Source organism: Pleurodeles waltl, chromosome 10, assembly GCF_031143425.1.
Source record: "Pleurodeles waltl isolate 20211129_DDA chromosome 10, aPleWal1.hap1.20221129, whole genome shotgun sequence".
NCBI classification, from domain to species: domain Eukaryota; kingdom Metazoa; phylum Chordata; class Amphibia; order Caudata; family Salamandridae; genus Pleurodeles; species Pleurodeles waltl.
In genome coordinates this window covers 526,550,867-526,570,466 of record NC_090449.1, presented here as the reverse complement: position 1 = coordinate 526,570,466, position 19,600 = coordinate 526,550,867, and the positions used below count along the sequence as shown (strand labels likewise).

The 19,600-nt window shown below is 42.4% G+C and overlaps 1 protein-coding gene across 1 annotated transcript in view; it reads left to right on the top strand.

Annotated features, from left to right (window-relative positions):
• Nucleotides 1-19,600, top strand: part of MYL3 (myosin light chain 3) — a 185,604-nt gene that overhangs the window by 94,656 nt on the left and 71,348 nt on the right. The window contains exon 3 of the mRNA XM_069210955.1: nucleotides 939-1,088. Coding sequence (XP_069067056.1) covers nucleotides 939-1,088 — 150 coding nt within the window. The remainder of the gene's footprint in view (nucleotides 1-938; nucleotides 1,089-19,600) is intronic.

Here is a 19,600-nt window from a genome sequence, read left to right as displayed (position 1 = left end):
TCATGGGCAGTTAAATACAGATCCTCTGTGTTATTGTCTATTTTGGCCACTAAACCTCAGAATGGCACAATGTGGTGAGAGGGGAGGCGGAGTAAGGGGAATAGTGTTGGGGAGGGTTCAAGCAGCGATCAATTATTCCATGTCCACTACTTCTGGCCCCATGGCACCTCACTATTTATACTCCTCCACATAGTGCTTTACTTATTTAGTATAGCCTCATATGTCACTGCCAAGGGTTATACGGGTTGTTGAGGACCCTAAACTCAAGTTATAGGCCTGAGTGGCAGGAGAGGGGGTTTAACAAATGGTATGTCCTGAAGCAGAAGGGCTCTAAAGCTATTACATCATTCCACCCACTAAGGCTAGAATTTTCCAAATTATAAAGGGAGAAACATAATGACAAACAATGGAATTTAAGAGCAGAAGACTTATAACAGCCATTTTAAGCCTGGAACCACTCCATTATTTTCAACGGAACTCTCAGCATTCCTACTAATGATGGATCTAGTCTTTGATGCCAGGCACCCATGGGTTTTTATTCTTCTGGGACTCATTATTGTTTTTGACAGCTTTTTTCAATGACTACAAGCATATGTGCTATTGTTGGAATAACTAAATATTGGCACAGCATGTACCTATTTTGTTTTAAATTTACTAAACTTGAGGAGTCTAATATATAGAGCCAGTAGGGTGCACACCAACCACAAGTTATGTAGTACAACGTTTTAAGACGTTGTGTGCAAATTTAAAATACTAGTGGCACAGAACAAGAGCATTTTCCAACAAATTCAACTTCACATTGAAACTTCACTGATGATACATCAAAATGGTGGTGACACCTAAATTATATGAAATTGGAGTTAAATAATATGTCGATTAGTTTTGGAAACTTGCTTCACTTCAAGGTAAATATTGTTTTTTTCCCTCTTTCTTTTCAGAGTTTAAGGAAGCCTTCTCTCTCTTTGATCGAACTCCAAAGAACGAGATGAAGATCACCTACGCGCAGTGTGGGGACGTCCTGAGGGCCCTAGGACAGAATCCAACCAACGCTGAGGTTTTGAAAGTCCTGGGGCGGCCCAAGCAAGAAGGTGAGTTCATGTTTGTAATGTCAAGGTTCCAGAAATCTGGCTCCTGCAAATAGACTTGTTTTTGAGTTATCCCTTCTGCTGAAAAGCGCGTTTTGAGAAACATCTGCGCAAACACAAGAGAGAATGTAGATGTTTCGATATAACCACGATATAAAAAACACATTATTGACCAAGAAGTTATAACATTCTGTCTTTTACCGCTCTCAAATTTTAGGTGGAAATTAGAGAAACTGAGAAGATTGTTAGTGAAATACGTGTAATTTTTATGAAAATTATGCATATTAACACTAATCTAGCTGTATGTACAGCGGACGTTATGCCAAAGCTGTGTTAGGCAAAGGGCCAATACATTCAAAAAGTGTTATTTTTGTCTGCAATTCTTTTTTGTTTTGGTACTGCCCCGTCTTTCTGTTTGGCGAATTTCAGTGATTTATTGGTCCAGACTGTAAAAGGTAACTGTATTCACTTAAACTCACCATAACACTAAATCAATACATGCTGCTGTCATTATTTAGGATTTGATAACGTACATCATATATTATTTAAAAATAAGTGGATTCGTCTACGATAAATACAGTAAGTGTGAATTCTGTGACATTTTTAATTATAATAAAACTTTTTGTAAGGTTCATTTCTTTAGTTATCATAAGGTATTGCAGAACACAAAGCCCTGATGTAGATGCTGTACAAAGGTGTTAGACCTAGCATCCTAGTTTCTCCTAACGTTTGGCCTTCAGATCTCCTGTTTTTGTTGCCTCATGTTTGCTGGCCTTATGATTCTGCCTACTTTACCACTGCTAAACAGTGCGAAAGTGTTTGTGCTCTTTCCCTAAAACATGTTAACATTGGCATATACCCACTTGGCATTTTTGATTTACTTATAAGTCTCTAGTAATGTGCACTACCTGTGCCCAGGGACTGTAAATTAAATGTTATTAGTGGGCATTAGTATGCCACTCACTTAAGTAGCCCTTTAAACATATGTGAGGCATGCCATTGCAGAGCCTGTGTGTGTAGTTTTGAAATGCAATTTCTATCTGGCAATGTAAACCTTTTGTCAGGCACAAAGCTCTTTTTTTAACACATTTGTCACCTCTAGGGTAGGCCCTGGAAAGCCCAGAGGGCAGTGTGCGATGCATTGAAAAAATAGAACATGCACTTTTTAGTTTCACATTTCCTGGTGGTGAACAACCCTTACATTTGTTTTTTCACCACTACAAAGCCTATTTCTCCCATAGGTGGTTAAAACTGGGGGTTGCCTTACTACCCTTTATAAGTTTAATTTTGCTGAAGGTGGCACGTTCTGGTTGACTGAGTCGAGACCCCAGCCAGTCAGACCTTACCACTTCCATCACGGGTGTGTGATTACACTCAAAGTATAGTCTGAGCTCACTCTTGGGTAGCTTGGCTCAGAGTAGTCATGCTTATCACAGGGGTAATCTGTAAAGCAATGGCACATCACTCCCACACAACAAATACACTGATAATCACAAAAGAGACTTCACACGAGGTGTGTGAAAATAAAATGTGTATTCAACACACACATTATTAACACAGCATGATCATCATGTAAATCTGGGCATAAATCATTTAGAAATATTACTCGCAGTTCCAAGCCCAACTGTGTTAAAGACCAAAAATACTGTGTACACATAAAAAGAATAATAATTTCCCTCTCATCATCCTCATGCAGAACTAAAAGTTGTCAGCATAATACCCACCCTCCTTGTTACTTGAGTTCAATAGCATACCATTTCAGGATGTACCCCGGTTCCAACTCTAGCAGCAATAAGTACATCCAAAGACTTGCAACACTTTTAATTAGCTCTGCAGCCTGGGCCGCACAGGGCAACCTCAATGTCAATATTAAGAGGCCTCGGCAAGAAATAACATGTACAGCAACACCATTGTGTTGTTTCATCAATCACCCACGCTCACTACCTTACATTCACTCTGCACTCCTATGTAGTGCCACGGATATCAGGCAGCTTACACGCACGCACTCGCATACACTCACTCCTAGCACCCTAATGCGGTGCACTGATATCTGTCCGGTTTTTGTTACTGTGATCTTAGACACCAAGGCCCCAAACCACCCTCCACCGCCAACCAGTTCCTGCTACCCTACTCCACATGAGCTGGAGATTAAAGCAGCCTTTCCCCGGATACTAGGCTGCTTTTCAGGATCCCGGGGACAAGGTCGGGGGAAACAAAGAGATTACGGCTGATCAGGCAACAGTTAACACATGGAGGCTTGGGCACCACTTGGGAGGTTCACCCAGAGGCCTGCAAAGCACGGGGGAAGTGTTGCTGGGGCCAAACGCTAGTCACAGTGGCGCTCAGCTAGGCACTCCAATACCCAAATAGTTACCAATTCCGCACCTCGCAGGAAGGATGAACAATGTCTGGGACATGATAACTTGAGCCACCCCAACAATTCCTGGTGCACATGAAGAGTTACCAGATCCGTACCTTCCTGGAATGAGGCACAATGCTTGGGCTACCATGACTTAAGTCGCACCAGACAGTCCAGTAACACACAAAGAACTTCAATGCCGTACCTCCCTGGAACGAGGCACAGCGTCTAGTGCTCGATGACTTGAGTTGCACCAGACAATCTGGTCACACGCAAAGAACTCCAAACCTATACCTCCCTGAAATTAGGCACAATGTCTGATGTGCAATGACTTGAGTCACACCAGACAATCCGGGCACACACAAAGATGAAAATTCAGCAATGGCACACAAGGTAGAATGTGGTACTGCTCCGGATGCACCCCCACCTCTGAGGGTTGCAACCTATGGATCAGACGTTGAACATGATTAGCATGCAGTTCGGTGCCGCACAAGAGAAATGTGACATATTCAACAAAAGCAGGCCACACAGGGCCCCGCGACAGATGAATCTGCTCACAAGAAACAAGATGCTTATGTGTGCAAAGGCCCCATGATGATGGGCCACACTCCTTAAGTGCAGGGAGTACTTTGAATGCTACGCACCAGGCAGTTATGGTCTCCAGGCACAATACCTTTTCTACGTTCACACTGCTGCTACCAGATGGAGTCGAGCAGATGATGTTGGTGCGGGGGAAGGTACTGCTCTTCGGATGACACCAGTAGACAGTATAGGTCTGCTCCTTAGATGACACAGGTAGACAGTGTAGGTCCCTTGCAGGAGGCCGTTAATGTCCTTGAGACCTGCAGAAAGAACAGGAGGCAAGCCAACAAGTCCTTGGAGAGCATACTTCAGAGTGCCACACAGCAACAGGCAGTCTGCCCAGGCCAACCATGATGCAGGAAGGGTGCAGTGATCCCTTCCAAGGACAGTAAATAATCCTGTGCACAATAAATTCTTCTGGCAGTGTGCTCCACACAGTTCAGCAATACAGGTCCCATGTCCCTGTTAGTGTATCTCTAAGTTGCTGAAGTGTGGTACTCGTAGTTATACTGAAGTTTGCCTTTGAAGTGGGGGTGGTTCATAGGGTTCCCCTTTGAACCACAGCTGTCTCCCCTAAATTCCATTCCTTTATGCCATGGGGCTATGGAATGCAGATCTTTATCTTTAGTGGTGCCATGATCTGGCTCTGAGAGGCTAAGTGTCAAAACCTCTCCCTCCAATCCATCCAGTCAGGCCCTCAAATGGCTGACGTCTATCATTCTATTTGAGCAAGTTTTATGACTGTCACTGGGGAATGCACAGGTGTTATTTTCCCCTACCTCCAGTGGAATGAACTAAAATACTCACAAAAAGAGTTTTTAGATCATAGAAATGCCCACTTTCTAGAAGTGGCATTTCTAGGGTATGATTGACAAAACCACCATTACAACGAGGAGGGGGTTATTATTGTGAATCCAATGATAGGAAGCATAGTGAGGCTGCTCTGCTGCAATCCACTGTTGCATCCAGGATTAATTATAAACGTTCCCCCATGTCAACCTACGGGCAGAGCAGCTTCAATGGGCAATAAGAACACACATGGGTATTTTGTAATACCTGGGTACATGTGCCCTTGCACAGGCACAAGCCTGCAGGGGCAGGCTGGGCACAAGTTTAGGATCACCACAAAGATGTTTGTGTGCACACACAAGCGTGCTGTGCTATGCTCAGTATATAGATGAAAACACCATTGTGCAAGTGTACACATATTGGCAAGATGTGCCAGGCTTAGTATAAAGAGGAAAACACCATTATGCAAGAGTGTACATCTAGGAAACAATGGCAGGCTTCGTAATTCATTAAACACTATTGTGCAAGTGCCTACATACTGGCCTGCTGTGACAGGCTCGGTATATTTTTTAAGGCACCATGGCACAAGTGCACACACACTGACCTGCAATGGCAGGTCCAGTACACACTGGTTAGTGCCACACCCTAGCTAGTGTAGGAAGGGCACACACACTCGGGCCCTAAGGCCACTACCAGGGAATAAGCCTACTCTATGGGAAAGGGTGACCCCTAGGTAGGGAAAACCCACATTAGGGTTTTTTCCTACCAGGATATGGCACACCTTGGTAGACTTGCCCTGCCTCAGCCTACCACATACTACACTCTCCAGGGGGTTCTCTAGGGGAAGCATAAGGTTGGCTGAGGTTTGGGCACAGCATGAGAGATGCCATCCTGAGCACAGTGGCACTTGTGCCCCCACAGGCCTGCACCGTCAGGCCTAAGAAATGGTTGACTCAGTGCAGTGTCCCACTAGTAGCCAGGGCCATACCTGCCCCGGGTATGTGATGTATCTTTCTACAGCGCACTCCTGGGTACAGCATCACAACTACGCATGAGGACCACTTCCTGACATGTGTAGGAAGAGTGCATGCACTTTCTCACTGCAGAACAGTGAGGAAGTGCCCAGAGTCCTAAGGCCACACAAAGAGAGTCAGCAAAAAGACTGAGAGGAAAAAGTAAAACAAGTTTCAGGAAAATCTCTTAAGAAGTACTATGTATGAAAAATCTCCAAATGGGAAGGGTTGACCTCTTCAAGTTTGGTGTCCTGGAATCCCAATTTAAAATCCTAACTTTATGTTGAAGCCAGACTGCCGCTCTGTAACGCTTCTTCGGAGCAGGTCCTTCTACGACTACTCCACAGCTTTGCATCAGAGCTTTACTACTCATCGGAATCGATGTATCACATCAGCTGTGCAACATATCAATGACACTGGCTTTTGCATTGCAAGCCCTGTCGATGAGTTCCTCGACATTGACGCACCAGGACCTTGCACCACCGTCTCACTGCATCTCTGAACCATTGCATCACTTTAGCTGCATGACGCATCTTTGACTCAGATCCACGCAATGCTCCACAACCAGGAATAAGGTACTTTGTTCAGTCAGTCTAACTGGGTAACTGTAGCTGGCACACACTCCATCATGATCAGCCTGCATTTTTCACTTTGTCCCAGTTTGGCGCAACCTGTTATCCCTGGTTGGTGTTCCTTGTTTTTAAGTGGTATACTACAGTTTATTCCTTAAGAATTCACAGTCAAGTTCCACTGATTGGATTTTCATAATTTCAATCTTGTTTTATATAAAAAAAATTAAGTTCAATTTTTCTAACCTGGTGTGGGATGCTTTTTGTGTGGTATTTTGACTATGTTACTGTTTTAAGTGTTGCACAAATACTTTACACATTGCCTTCAAATTAAGCCTGACTGCCGTGTGGCAAGCTACCATAGGGTGGGCACGTGTTAATTTGGGGTTTGCTTGTACATTACCTTGACACCCCAGTCAACCAACAACCCAATTTCTCATAATAGGCAGTTGTGATAGTCTGTCATTTGAAGGTAAGTGTTCTCAAAATGAACACATGCTCTAGGTTAAATCAGTTGTACAGTGACTTATCATGAACAATGAAATCAGCAGTGAATTGCAGAATATAATCATGATTACGCATGAGACAGACATGAAGTCATTTATTTATTTATTTTAGAGTTTTATAAAGCACTGTGTGTGCCTTTCAGTTACTTCTGAGTGCCACATGTAAATGTAGAGTAGGTTCACCACAAGACATGAGCTTTACGTTGGCCCTCTTGAGTTGCTTGCTCCAGTTGATGAGGAGAAGAGGTAAAAAAACATGTGGAAGAGTTGTTATCAGTTCTTTCCTTAAACACATATATTTTGGCTCGGCCCTCACGATCATTCTCCATGTGTTCAACAGTCTGGTACTCTGAATTGCTGGCCATTGCTCTACATGCTCAGCAGAATGAGGTGAAGGGTTTGGAGGTGGTCTTTGCACCAGCATGCCATGTGGACTCTACCGATGATTTCAAACTTATTCCGTGTGTCCACTGGGAGTCAATACAGTGCTCTCAATGCCGGTTTTATATGTTCACATTTTGCAAATTCGCGTATAGTCTTGTTGCCTGATTTTGGAGCTTCTGCAGTCTGTCCATTAGTTTTCTTGGTACATTGGTGTAAAAGAGGTTGCAATAGTTCAGTCATGCCTCCAACAACGCTTTCTTCCACTGTGCTTGGGGATGGTACTGAGTATTAGTGGGATTTACTAAAGGTTGGAGAGATGCTGATTGATATGACTCCCATAATCCATACTTACTGTAAAATGCTCATTGCAATCAAACCGGTATTAAGGAATATACTGTCTCTCCAAAAATAAGCACCATTGCTTTTCTTCCTTTCAGGTAAAAGAAACTCTTTCTACCATGAAAAAATGATAGTATTTAATTTGTGCAGGCCCATTCATTTTGTCACAATGTCTACATCTACTCAGTAGGATGTCATGGAGTCATTATCTCCTGTTAGCGCGTCAGACCTTAATAAATAAACTTACAAGGGAAACGCAAATAGGTAGATGAACCTTTTGACCCGCTTCCAGGTTTTCCCACCATATATCCCGTACATGCAGATCAATAATCAATAACAATCAATAACGTTAGTAAGTACTGAGTCAGTAATTGTCACACCCCATGACCTTGCTGTCATGAAAAACCACACCTTTATGTACAAGATAGAATATTGATTTTCGTATTTTATCAATGCTAATGTCACATAACTTAATCTCAAAATCAAATGATAAACATACCGAAACAACACTGGCTGTCCAAAGCGGCGGAAAAATCACAATCTAATCAAAGCTTGAGCTACTATGCATTCCAAAATTACAGGACAAATTAATAGCAAGAATAACTGTGTAATCATAATAAAATACATTTAGATTTAGCAAAGAAAAGACATGAAATATTATTACGTGTATTGAACTTCATTCGTTTAGAATAGCATGTCTGGGCATCATACAAAACGTTTTAGTCAACATAAATTTGGAAAAACATCTAACAATGGCTCTATCAAAATTAGCGGTTGGTACCTAGAAACAAATACAAATAGACATAGCAAACAGAATCATAGTCAATATACCTATCCTCAGTTTGCATCAGCAAGCTGTGACAGTTTTCGTCCTCAGGACATCAGTCTGGTCAGCAGGGCATCAGTATTCTTCAGGATTCAGCATCAAAGTTCAGAAAAGGCAAAGTCTTTAAGTGGTAAAGTTAAGCATGTCTCTTCTCTAGCCGGTCAAGAAAATAATGGCGGCCTCTCCTCTCTGTGCAGTCTGGCTAAGTTAGATTTCCTAAAACTACTTCCCAAGTCCCTATTGGTCAAGCGATCTCATGTTCATACTTTGTCCAATAAAACTTCAAATCTAATTTTTTTACTAGTACATGGTTCACATGTCGATGATTGGCTCCTCTTGTCCCGCACTCATCATTCGGCTCATCAGGTATCAACATTGTTGCAGCTTATACTCCAGTCAGAACGGTCATTGTTCTCCCCTAGGAATGTCACACATTACATAAAACAATGTTGCACTAGCAAGTACAGCATCTTCTAGCAAGCAGTTCTTATGAGAAAGACTTTTAGCTACAAGCACATGGACAGTACAGTGGAAAATCAAAATGTAATTCTCTAATCAGACATTTTATTAAACGCCTAAGAAATACAGCTTGACATGAGGCTGTGTACCTAGGCCAGGAGCCTGCTAAGTTAGGGCCTACAATTAATAAAGCTAACACATAATACATAACCTTTAATATGACATATTCCTACATTAATCAAACAAAAGATCAACATTTATTATTAATAAGCCATTAATAAGTACGCTTCATGAACACTGGTGGCCACTCACATGTTCACACTGTCAACTGGGTGCATTATTTTCCTCTAAATTAATAAAAAATTTATGCAAATTCAACACTCAAATTATATTGATACATTAATAATTTTATTAAAACTCAGCTTTAACAATCCCTCCTCTGATGACTAAATGTCATCACACTAAACCTTCACTCACAAATGTTTGCATCATCTAAAATTTTGTCATCTCTATCCTTTCAAATCTTTGTTCCCTAATCAAATTTTCCCTGAACAAATTTTCCATTTTCCTTTCTTCCCTCCTCTGATTTTTCCTTGTCTTCTTTAATTTCTTTTACACAATTTACATATCCCCATATTCCAATTATACAAATGACAATAATCAACATCCCTTATATTATATTCAAAAATATTCCTTTCCCAATGTTGCTGAGCCAACTTCCCACTGAAGCAAATCCTTTGCCAACTTTTTCCCAAAAACCTGGTTCCTTCAATTCTTTTAAAACAGCAATTTCATTAGTTAGATTGGCAAGCAAGCTTCTAATTTCTTTACTATTATCAGGAATGAACGAATAACAATGCCTAGAATTAAGCATTTTGCAAACTCTGCCATCCTTTGCTAAAAGAATGTCTAACACAAGGTGGTTCTGAAGAGTCATAGCTCTTTCCGCAGCCAATCCTGTATCTATCAGGATCATGGCTCCTGAAAAATTTGTCAGCATATTATCCACAATAGTAGACAACTTTCGAATCTTTATCGAATTCAGAACTGCTCCTACTGAAGGAATCATTGCCCCAAATATATCTCCAACCATACTAGAAGTAGAGTCTCTCCTCTCTCTAATGTGATGTAATTCAGTTAATTTCAGAAATGTCTTTAAGTCGTCAAGTTGAAAGATCTTAAGGAAAACTATCCCCAAATGACATGTTCCATACCATCCTCTTGTAAGACGGTAATAAGTATTAGGATCACAGATGTAATATATCCCAGGAATCGCTGGATCCTGTCCATTCAACATAAATGTCCATTTACTCTGAAACAAAAACACATGTCTACATTCACTTGTTCCACAAAAAGTGTCAGTGTGAGATTTAGGTCTATACAAACAAAACTTCCCTACGTGTTGTGTTTCTAAAGCTAATTTCCCTTGTGCTTTTACTGCACTATAAGCATAAACATTTCTAAAAGTCCTTTTATCTAAGCCCTTTTCGAAATGTTCCTTCAATGCCTTTCTCCTGTCATCTGTCTGAGCTAAGAAGTTCTTTTCTAAAGGTGTCAGCAAGCATGTCAGGTTATTTCTGTGCACATAGGCTGTGTCAAAAGTTAATGTAGGCTGGAAGAAACCTCTAACTAATACTATGTCATTAACCTAAGGTATTCTACTCAGCTACCTAATTATGAGGACAAACAAAAACCCCACATCATGGTTGGAATAGACATATGGAATGTACTCCTGGTTATAGAATCTTTGATCTGCCACAACTCCTTCTCCTTCGGGGTCTGGCGTTTGCTCTAATTGTCTCTCAAATTCATCTGCTTCTGGGAAAGCCCTCCTCTGACTAGGCTGCCCTTGCGCATCAATAGATATTGCCTCATTGTCACCCTCCTGGAGGTCTTCTCCTTCATCTCTCACAGGAGTGAGTGAACCATCCTCAATGGGCTCAGATCCGGTCTCGGTTCCTCTTTCATCTCTTTCCAGCTCGAGGCTTGTCTTGTCGTAGTTGTTCGTACTCTCAACAACTCTTCTTCGTCCAAAGCACATGCCACGTTCTTCGTGTGGCTGGTGTGGATCCAGTTCAGAACTCCAGCACACTTCATAGCTGTGGTAGTAACCAGAACTACCTGGAACAGTCCTTTCCAGCGAGGCTCCAAACATGTCTTCCACATGTGTTTCTGGACCACAACCCAGTCACCTTCTCTCAGGCTGTGCCCTGGGTCATGGATCAGTGGCAGTGTGGTGGCTTCTACCTGCTGAGAGAAAGAGCAAACCACATCAGCCAGACCTTTGAGTAGTCCAACACCATATCATCTGTAATGCTCACAAGCACATTTGCAGGCACTGCTGGCAACCTCATTGCTCGGCCAATGAGGATTTCATGAGGCAACAATCCTGTCTTCCTGTCAGGTGTGTTTCTCATTGTCATCAGTACTAATGGCAACACGTTGGGCCATTTCAGATTCGTGGACGCACACACCTTTGCAACTCTTGCCGTCAATGTACCATTCATCTGTTTCACTAGTCCTGATGCTTCAGGGCGGTAACTACAAAATACCTTCTGCTCAATGTTCAGTCCTGCACACAGTAATTTAATTACTTCATTGTTGAAGTGACTTCCCCTATCTGATTATAAAGAGATCGGAAACCCAAAACGTGACATCAGTTCCCTAAGCAGTAGTTTAGCTACTGTGAGGCTGTCATTTCTTCATGTAGGGTATGGCTCAACCCAGTGACTAAAGATATAGACAATCACCAACACATATCTCAAGCCTCCACACACAGGCATTTCAATAAAATCCACTTGCATTCTGCTGAATGGACCTCCTACTCTTCCAATATGGCTCAAATTAACAACTGTCCCTTTTACGGCGTTCATTTGTTGGCAAATGACGCAACAATAGCAAACTGCTTCAGCAACCTGTCTAAACCTGGGATTGAACCAATTATGCTTGAAAAATCAAATCATGGCATCACTCCCAACATGTTCTGGACCATGATAGTATCTAGCCATTTGCGACAACAGACTACTTGGCAAAACCAATTGCCCCTCTTCTGAAACCCACAATTCATCCTGTTTCTGTACACATCTTGATTTGCCCCATGAACATTTTTCCTCCCTGTCAACATTATTCTGCAGTGTTTTCAGTTCTTCCAGTGTATCTATTACGTGTAATGCATAACTTGGACATGGTTCATCTTCTTCAGGTAACAATTCCCATTTAACTTTGAACGATATACAATTCAATGCACAAAACCTTGCGACTTGATCTGCATATCCATTTCCCATTGACACAAAATCTTGCGATTTTAGATGTGCACTGCATTTCACCACAGCAGTCTTTTCAGGCATTTGGATAGCATGCAACAATTCCGTAATTCTTTCACCATTTCTCACTGGGGAACCAGAAGAGGTCACAAAACCTCTCTGTGACCACAATTGATCAAAGTCATGGACTATTCCAAATCCATACTGGCTACCTGTATAGATGGTAACGTTAAGCTGAGTGGAAACATGGCATGCTCTAGTAAGGCTACTAGTTCTGCTACTTGGGCAGAATATACTCCTCGAAGCCAAGAGGATTCCAGGATACTAGAAATTAGCAACACAGCATCCTTCTCTGAGTGTTCCTGAATTGTCTCTTAGGCAAGAACCATCAACAAAGATAATTTGGTCCTTCTCTTCCAATCGGGTGTCACTAATATCAGATCTTGTTTTTGTGCACAAGTCAGTTACTTCAATATGCTCATGCTCAATGTCTTCCAACTTTTCAATTTCATCATTTTCACTTGGAAGTAAGGTTTCCAGGTTCAGCACTGTACATCTTTCCAATGACAGCTTTGCTGACCCTAGAATACTCATCTCATATTTGGTCAATCTAGCACCTGTCAAGTATTGGGTCTTGGTGCGGGTAGGGAAAACTTCAACTGAGTTATGGGCCATTATTGTTAAAGGGTGTCCCATCACAATGCCTTCACACTGTGTGAGGCTCTGTCCAACCACTGCAACTGCACGCAAACAGCCTGGTAAAGCTGCTGTGACTGGGTCCAAAGTAGCTGAAAAATATGCTACTGGGAGGTGTACACCTTCATGGACCTGCGTCAAAACAGACAAAGAACATGCATCATGCTCATGACAAAACAATGTGAAAGATTTCCTGTAGTCAGGCATACCCAAAGCTGGAGCTTTGCACAGACTCACTCTCAGTTCAGAAAACGCTTTCATGCAAGCATGGTCTAATACTATGGGATCGGTGACCTCCTTGTGGGTCAATTTCTGCAAGGGCTTGGAAATGACTGAGAAATTGAGAATCCATTGGTGACAATAGCCTACCATCCCTAAGAACATTCTAACATCTCTCTGGGTGGTTGGGGGACTCATCTGCAATATGGTTGTGACCCTTTCTCTGGATATTTTCCTTGATCCTTTCTCAATCTGGTGAACCTAATATTTCACTTCTTTTTGACAGCATTGCAATTTAAGTGGAGACACTTCATGGCCATTCTTTCCCAAATGGTTCTGTAATGCAATCGTGTCATACTTGCACTCATCTCTCGCCTTGGATGCAATCAGCAAATCATCAATGTACTGTACCAAGGTCGACTGGAAAGGCAATTCCAACTACACTAATTTCTTTTTCAAGATCTGATTGAATATGGAAGGTGACTCTGAAAACCCTTGAGGAATTCGACACCAACAGAAGAACCTGTCTAAAAATGTGAAATAAAAGAGAAATTGGTTGTCCTCATGAAGAGGCACAGAAAAGAAGGCTTCGGCCAAGTCTATGACAGTGAACCATTCAGCATCACATGGAATCTGAAACATTATCACAGCTGGATTTTGCACCACGGGGCAACATTTGATCACAGTGTCATAAATTTTTCTCAAATCCTGGACAATTCAAATTTTCCCACAGGACTTCTTCAAAACCATTGTCAGTGAATTCCATGGGCCGATCAACACTTCTTTCAGGACCTCTTGTTTCACAAATTCTGCAATGATTTGGGCAACCTCTATAAGGATATCCTGTGGCATGTGATATTGGGGATTCTGAGGAAAAATTGCATTCTGCTTCACTGGAACTTTAACTGGCTCAGCTCCCTTAATCAGACCTATCTCTTTTATTGTCAAGTCCCACACTTTCTCCTTAACCATTCCCTGTAATTCAAAAGGAAGCTCCTTCACTGTGAATACTGGAAAGAAAGGTACCGGCTCATCTTCATCATCACTATTCGCCTGTATTGTGATTCCATCATTTGAACAGGTAATCCAGCACCTGGTTTTACACAGCAAGCCTCTTTCCAGTAGGGATACTTGAATGATAGACTACGGATTTGTGCAATCCTTTAAAATTGCAAATTTTAACCTGGACTGGTTCTGTCATTGGGTTGGTCAAATACTGATTCGCTATTCCTACAATCTGGACTGTTTTTCCTGAAAGGGGCAAATTTGGAACTTCTGCACTTCTCACTGTAGAGCGTGTAGCACCTGTGTCAACCAAGAATGAAACTCTGTGACCCATGACTTTTTCCTTCACATAGGGACCTTTCTGGTCTACTTCTAAGGAAGCTGCAAGCACGCATTCCTCCTCATCTAAACTCTAACTCACCTAATCATTGTTTATTCCATCTTCACTGTGTAACGGGAATTGGTGAACTGTGTTATTACTTTGGTTACACTTCTGACCTGTGACCCATTGTGGAAGCATCACCTTCTGCTGTTCCTTTGGGGCTTGAGGTATTTGAATTTGCTGTCTAGGTACAATAGGGACCTGCTGTTGCATTAGCTCCAACTGTGTCATTTATACAATGGCATATGCAGCTGCTGCATGGGTGTAAAATTCTGCATTTGATTAACATGATTCTGAAAATTCGGATTGGGACCTCTCATGTTTTGGAACAAGTTGATGTCATTTGTTTGCTGAACGACACCTTCCTCTACCATCATTGGACACTCCTTTTTCCAATGTCCGACTTCTCCACAAGCGTGACAAGGCAACACTCTCTTCATTCTCTGTACATCATTCTGAACAACTACAGTATTCAAATCAGGACTTTGATTTCCATTACCTCCGTGACCTCTACCTCTCATCTGATTTTGAAATACCATGTTTCCCTGCTGCTGCTGAGGAAAATTGCCCTGCAAACCGGTTTGTGCCATTATAATCTGCACCAACATCGCCTTCTCTTTTAGCTTTATTTGCTTCAATTCAATCTCGTCACTACAGTACTTTGCATACTGCAACACCTCATCAATCGGCTTAGCTTGCCAGAAAATCAAATGACTCTTAATCATCTGGCTAATTTTAGGTCTTAATCTTCCACAAATCTGAATATAAAATTAATCATATCTTTCGGCTCGATTGTCTCTGTACCACCATAATGCTTGAACGCTTGCAACAATCTTTCATAATAAGCATGTATTGACTCCTTTGCTTCCTGAGCTGTCCTGTCTATTCTCTGCCAGTCAATGTTTTTGGGCAAAATTCTCGTCGTCGGAAATTCAGTCACTTTATGGTAATATGTCATTACTTCAGGAGATGATGCACCTGTGAGCTGATCTCTCTCTGGTTCTTTTGTCGGCCAATCTATACTCCTCTTACACTCCATCCACAAATCAGCTAGAACTACTATCTCTAATAGAGTCTTCAAGTCCTCCCACAGGCATTTTGCGAGTTTCACAAACCTGTCTGTTTGCTAGTACCATTCTACTGGCTTCTCTCTCAACCTAGGATAATCATTTGTAAAAGACAGAATATAACTTCTTCTCAAGGGACGTGAATGAACTTCCTTCTGGTAATCTCCCTCATTGGTAGACTTTTCACCGGATCCTTGTCCTGTTGCATATTTGCAGTCAACTCTGCAGAATCCCTTTTTCTCTTATCTCTTTTCTTTACCCATCTGCCTTATCATTTGTCTAATGCTCCCCATGTTTGGACACTTTGGAGCAACTCCCTAAGGTGTGCCTTCATTTATGTAGATCTCATGTGTTCAAAGTCTTTTGTGTCAAAATCTAACCTGTAACTCCTTTTCAAATGTTTAGTTTTTTCAATTTCTATGCTGTACTTCTCTGTCAGGTCTGCTAGCTTCTAGTGCACATTGCTCACTTCCCTCGTACTCTTCGGGCATAGATATCTCAGCTTTGCTTCTGCGTAGGACTCTAATTTGTTTACAACCATAGTTCCCTCAATGAGCTCATCCGCTTCCATTCCTAGTCTCATATGTTTCAAGTACTCCTCTCCTTTTGGAGAACTCTGCGGGGTATTCAGCTTGTCTAACCATTCAGTCAATTGCTGGGCTGTTAAATCTTGCAACAAAATGTTGCTGGCATGGACAGGTGGCTCTTGTTGTACAACTGTATTCGGAACCTGCGGTGTCAGTAATTTCAAGCTCTGACTAACATTCAACCCTATCACAGTATCTGGAGGAACTCCGAATGGACTAAGGTCTAGCAATGATCTTGATCTGTCAAATGTCTGTCCCACTGGAGAAACTACTTGAATATTCTCCTAAGTCGTCCCCTCATTGCATTCTGACTCAAGATTTCCTGTCCATCGGCACCAGGTTTCTCTTGTGCAAACAAAGATACATTTGAACCTATTGTGACTGGTACAGACACAGCATCTGGGCTGGGTTTAACATTCAGGTTCTGTGGATGCGTAGTTCCCATATTTTGGCTCATTAGTACAGACATGTCTCTCTGGGTCCCTGTTATCGGAGTGTACTTTGACATTGCTTGTGGCTGCACTTGAGGCAGTAAAAGTGGAGTCGGATCGCTCTGAACCAACATCGGTCTCAGGAAACCCAGTCCTGTTGGCACTATTAGGTTTGGGGCAGTTTCCACAGTGGGCACATCAGGGTAAATTCTCTGGACATTTGGCTGTGGCACCTAATTGTGGACCACCGGAGTAGTAGGTGCGTTAAGACTGCTCTGTAACGGGTTCTGTGTCATAGTCGGATTAACCTGCACCGGGCTCGTTGTCCCATTAACCTTTGTCGGAGCTGAAGGATCAGCATTGGTGTTCGGACCACTCTCATGTGCTGCTTATGGTGGTGCACTGTTCCTCAATAACTCTAAAATAAACTCATCATCCTCTGACTGTTCCTCATATGTCATTGATCCTCTAGTCTCTTTCGGTCTCCTCTCCCTACTCTAGGAAGGGCTCCTGTTTGTTTTTCTGGTAGCTTTCCTTCCTTCTCTCTCGCTGTCTTGAGTGATCGTCAGGAATAACTTAATCTCTGCAAAGTCTCTGTTCTCCAAAATTTCTGGTTGTGATCCCACCTATCCTCTGCTAGTGTCTTTTCTACCTTTCTCATTCTCCTCTCAAATTTCTGTTGCTGTTTCTGTCTGGCCACTAATTCCCAGATTGCTAATGTCTCAAACTGTGCTGGTCTCGAAAGGGGCTTCAGATCATAGAGCACCCTTGTCAAATCAAATGTTCAGTTGGCAGGAAATGCTAAACACCCATCCTTTTCTATCACTTTGCACCATTGCTTTAGCCAAAGACATGACACAACACCCTTCTCTTCAATTACAATGTAAGCTGGTGTGCCTTCTGGCAGTGCAATATCTCCTATACTTGTTGAAATATATGTATCTCCCCATAAAGCACTCTTTAAAGCTTTGAGAAATTTCATTTTTGCGACCTTTGTTTTATTCAAAATCAAATCAGGAAGTGTCTTTTAATCCCACAATTCTCTTCACCCACCTTCTCAACCAATTGTGCTTCACGGACAGCTGCCAATCTGTGCGTGACCGTTCTCACTTAACCAACCTATCCCAACGCAGCTCCAATGACATCACATTCACACGTCCTGCAGCTGACAAAGTCTTGTGGCTTGTCCTAAACTCAGATTCACACAAAACTGATGCAATTTATTGTGAGCACTAAACAAAATCAAAACCCAATTTGTCCATTTACTACAAGTAAGGTAACACAATCACTTCAGAAACTTTATGGATTTTTCACTGACGGCTCTCGCTCTAGCAGCTACTCCTTCTTTCTCAGTTTCCCTGATTCGCAAGCAAATTTTTACCTGCAAATTCACCCTCAACTGATCAGTGGGTCTGTCCTGGTGCACATAGGACTCGCCAGATCTCAGTCGAAAATTCTCTTGCTCACTTTGAGTCAGACTCTGACTTGTCGACCAGGCCCGATCGACCTATTAAACAAGACAAATGACAACAAAAACCAAGTGTCTCATACACTTTTCAATATACTCCTGAGACTTAGACCATGCAGGGTCCGTACATCAACAACAACGTGGACAATGTTTTAGCACAAAGCGCCACACACAAGTGAAGTTGGACGACTTCTCTACTCTCACACTATGGAGTGCGTACACTCCTTCTATAACTTTTTTTGGAGTGCGGAAACTCCCTAAACCCTCACAAAAATCACAATTCACCTGCGATTTGCATAAGCTGTGCAAGTGCAAAACCTACTGCATTCACACCATCACTAGAATGCAAGAACATCCTCAAACAACCAATGGCAAACTCCAAGATTCTGGGAAAGTCATTTTCGGTACTTAGGGGCACATTTTCTCTCCAAATTGTATCATCAAAACAATAAATCAAAATCTTCACTGATTTCACCCAATCTGCAAATTATTTTGCTCTTTGTGGGATATTAATCCTTATCCTACTACCATCTTTGGGGACACTTGTTATTTCTCGCTTACAATCTCTAGGACCCAATACTCTGCCACCTCTCCTTCTGGACTGTATGATGGGTGCTTAAGGGGACAAACTGTACCGGGCATCTAGTGGCCAGTTGGGCTGTGTGTGCTCCCCCTTTCCAGTCCTCTGTTTTTGGCAGGCGTGGCACTTCCTCTTGGATGGAGGAGCGTCGCCCCCCCCCCGCCAGCAGCAGCTTCAAACATTGTTCCAAAAAATGCTAATAAACTATGTTTACTATTGTTTTTTTTGGTAAAAGGGGCAGGGTCACAGGCTGTGAGGAGCAATGGGGGGAGTGCACAGCACTCCCCCTAACTGCGCATGTATGTTTGGCCGGCCATCTCCAGCCGGCTAAACACATGCACAGTAGGCTCTCTCCAAACAAGTACTGTGTTGCCAGGCTGGAGAGAGCATGCACAGACTTCCACTCTGCCTGGGAGCTCCCCGCCAAATCTAATGCAGCTGTGAGCAGTGTCAGGATTGTCTGCAGGGCAGGCTGGGAGCTTGTGCCTGCAGCCTGTCTGTAGCCTAGAAGAAGAGCAGTGCTGTGGGGAACACAGCGGCACAGGTAAGTTTTGTTTTTATTAATTCCCCCCAACCACCCATCCTGCCTGTGTGCTGTCCCACCCCTATTTACCACTGCAAGCCGATCCAGATTTTTGGCCCACCATGCAACAAAGAAATGGGAAGTAGCCAGAATAATTATCACTGACTGAGATTAATTGAAACATTACATTCAGCACTTTATTGGTTTGCTAAGTAAACTGTCCATAAAAAGGACAAAGTAGGAAGGTCCCCTAAACTCTCAAGATCAATTCTTTAATTGGTCCAGTCTCCAAACGTGGAGCAAACTGGACCAAACTGTTGATTTGGGATTTACTTTCGATTGCAACGGACAGTTGCCTACATTAATGTGAAATGGAGTATAGCTCTACTTTGCACTGAGTTGCTTCAAGGAGCATTCCAAGGATGATATGTGGGTATTTCTAGTCAACCACTCATGTTTTTAATGCAA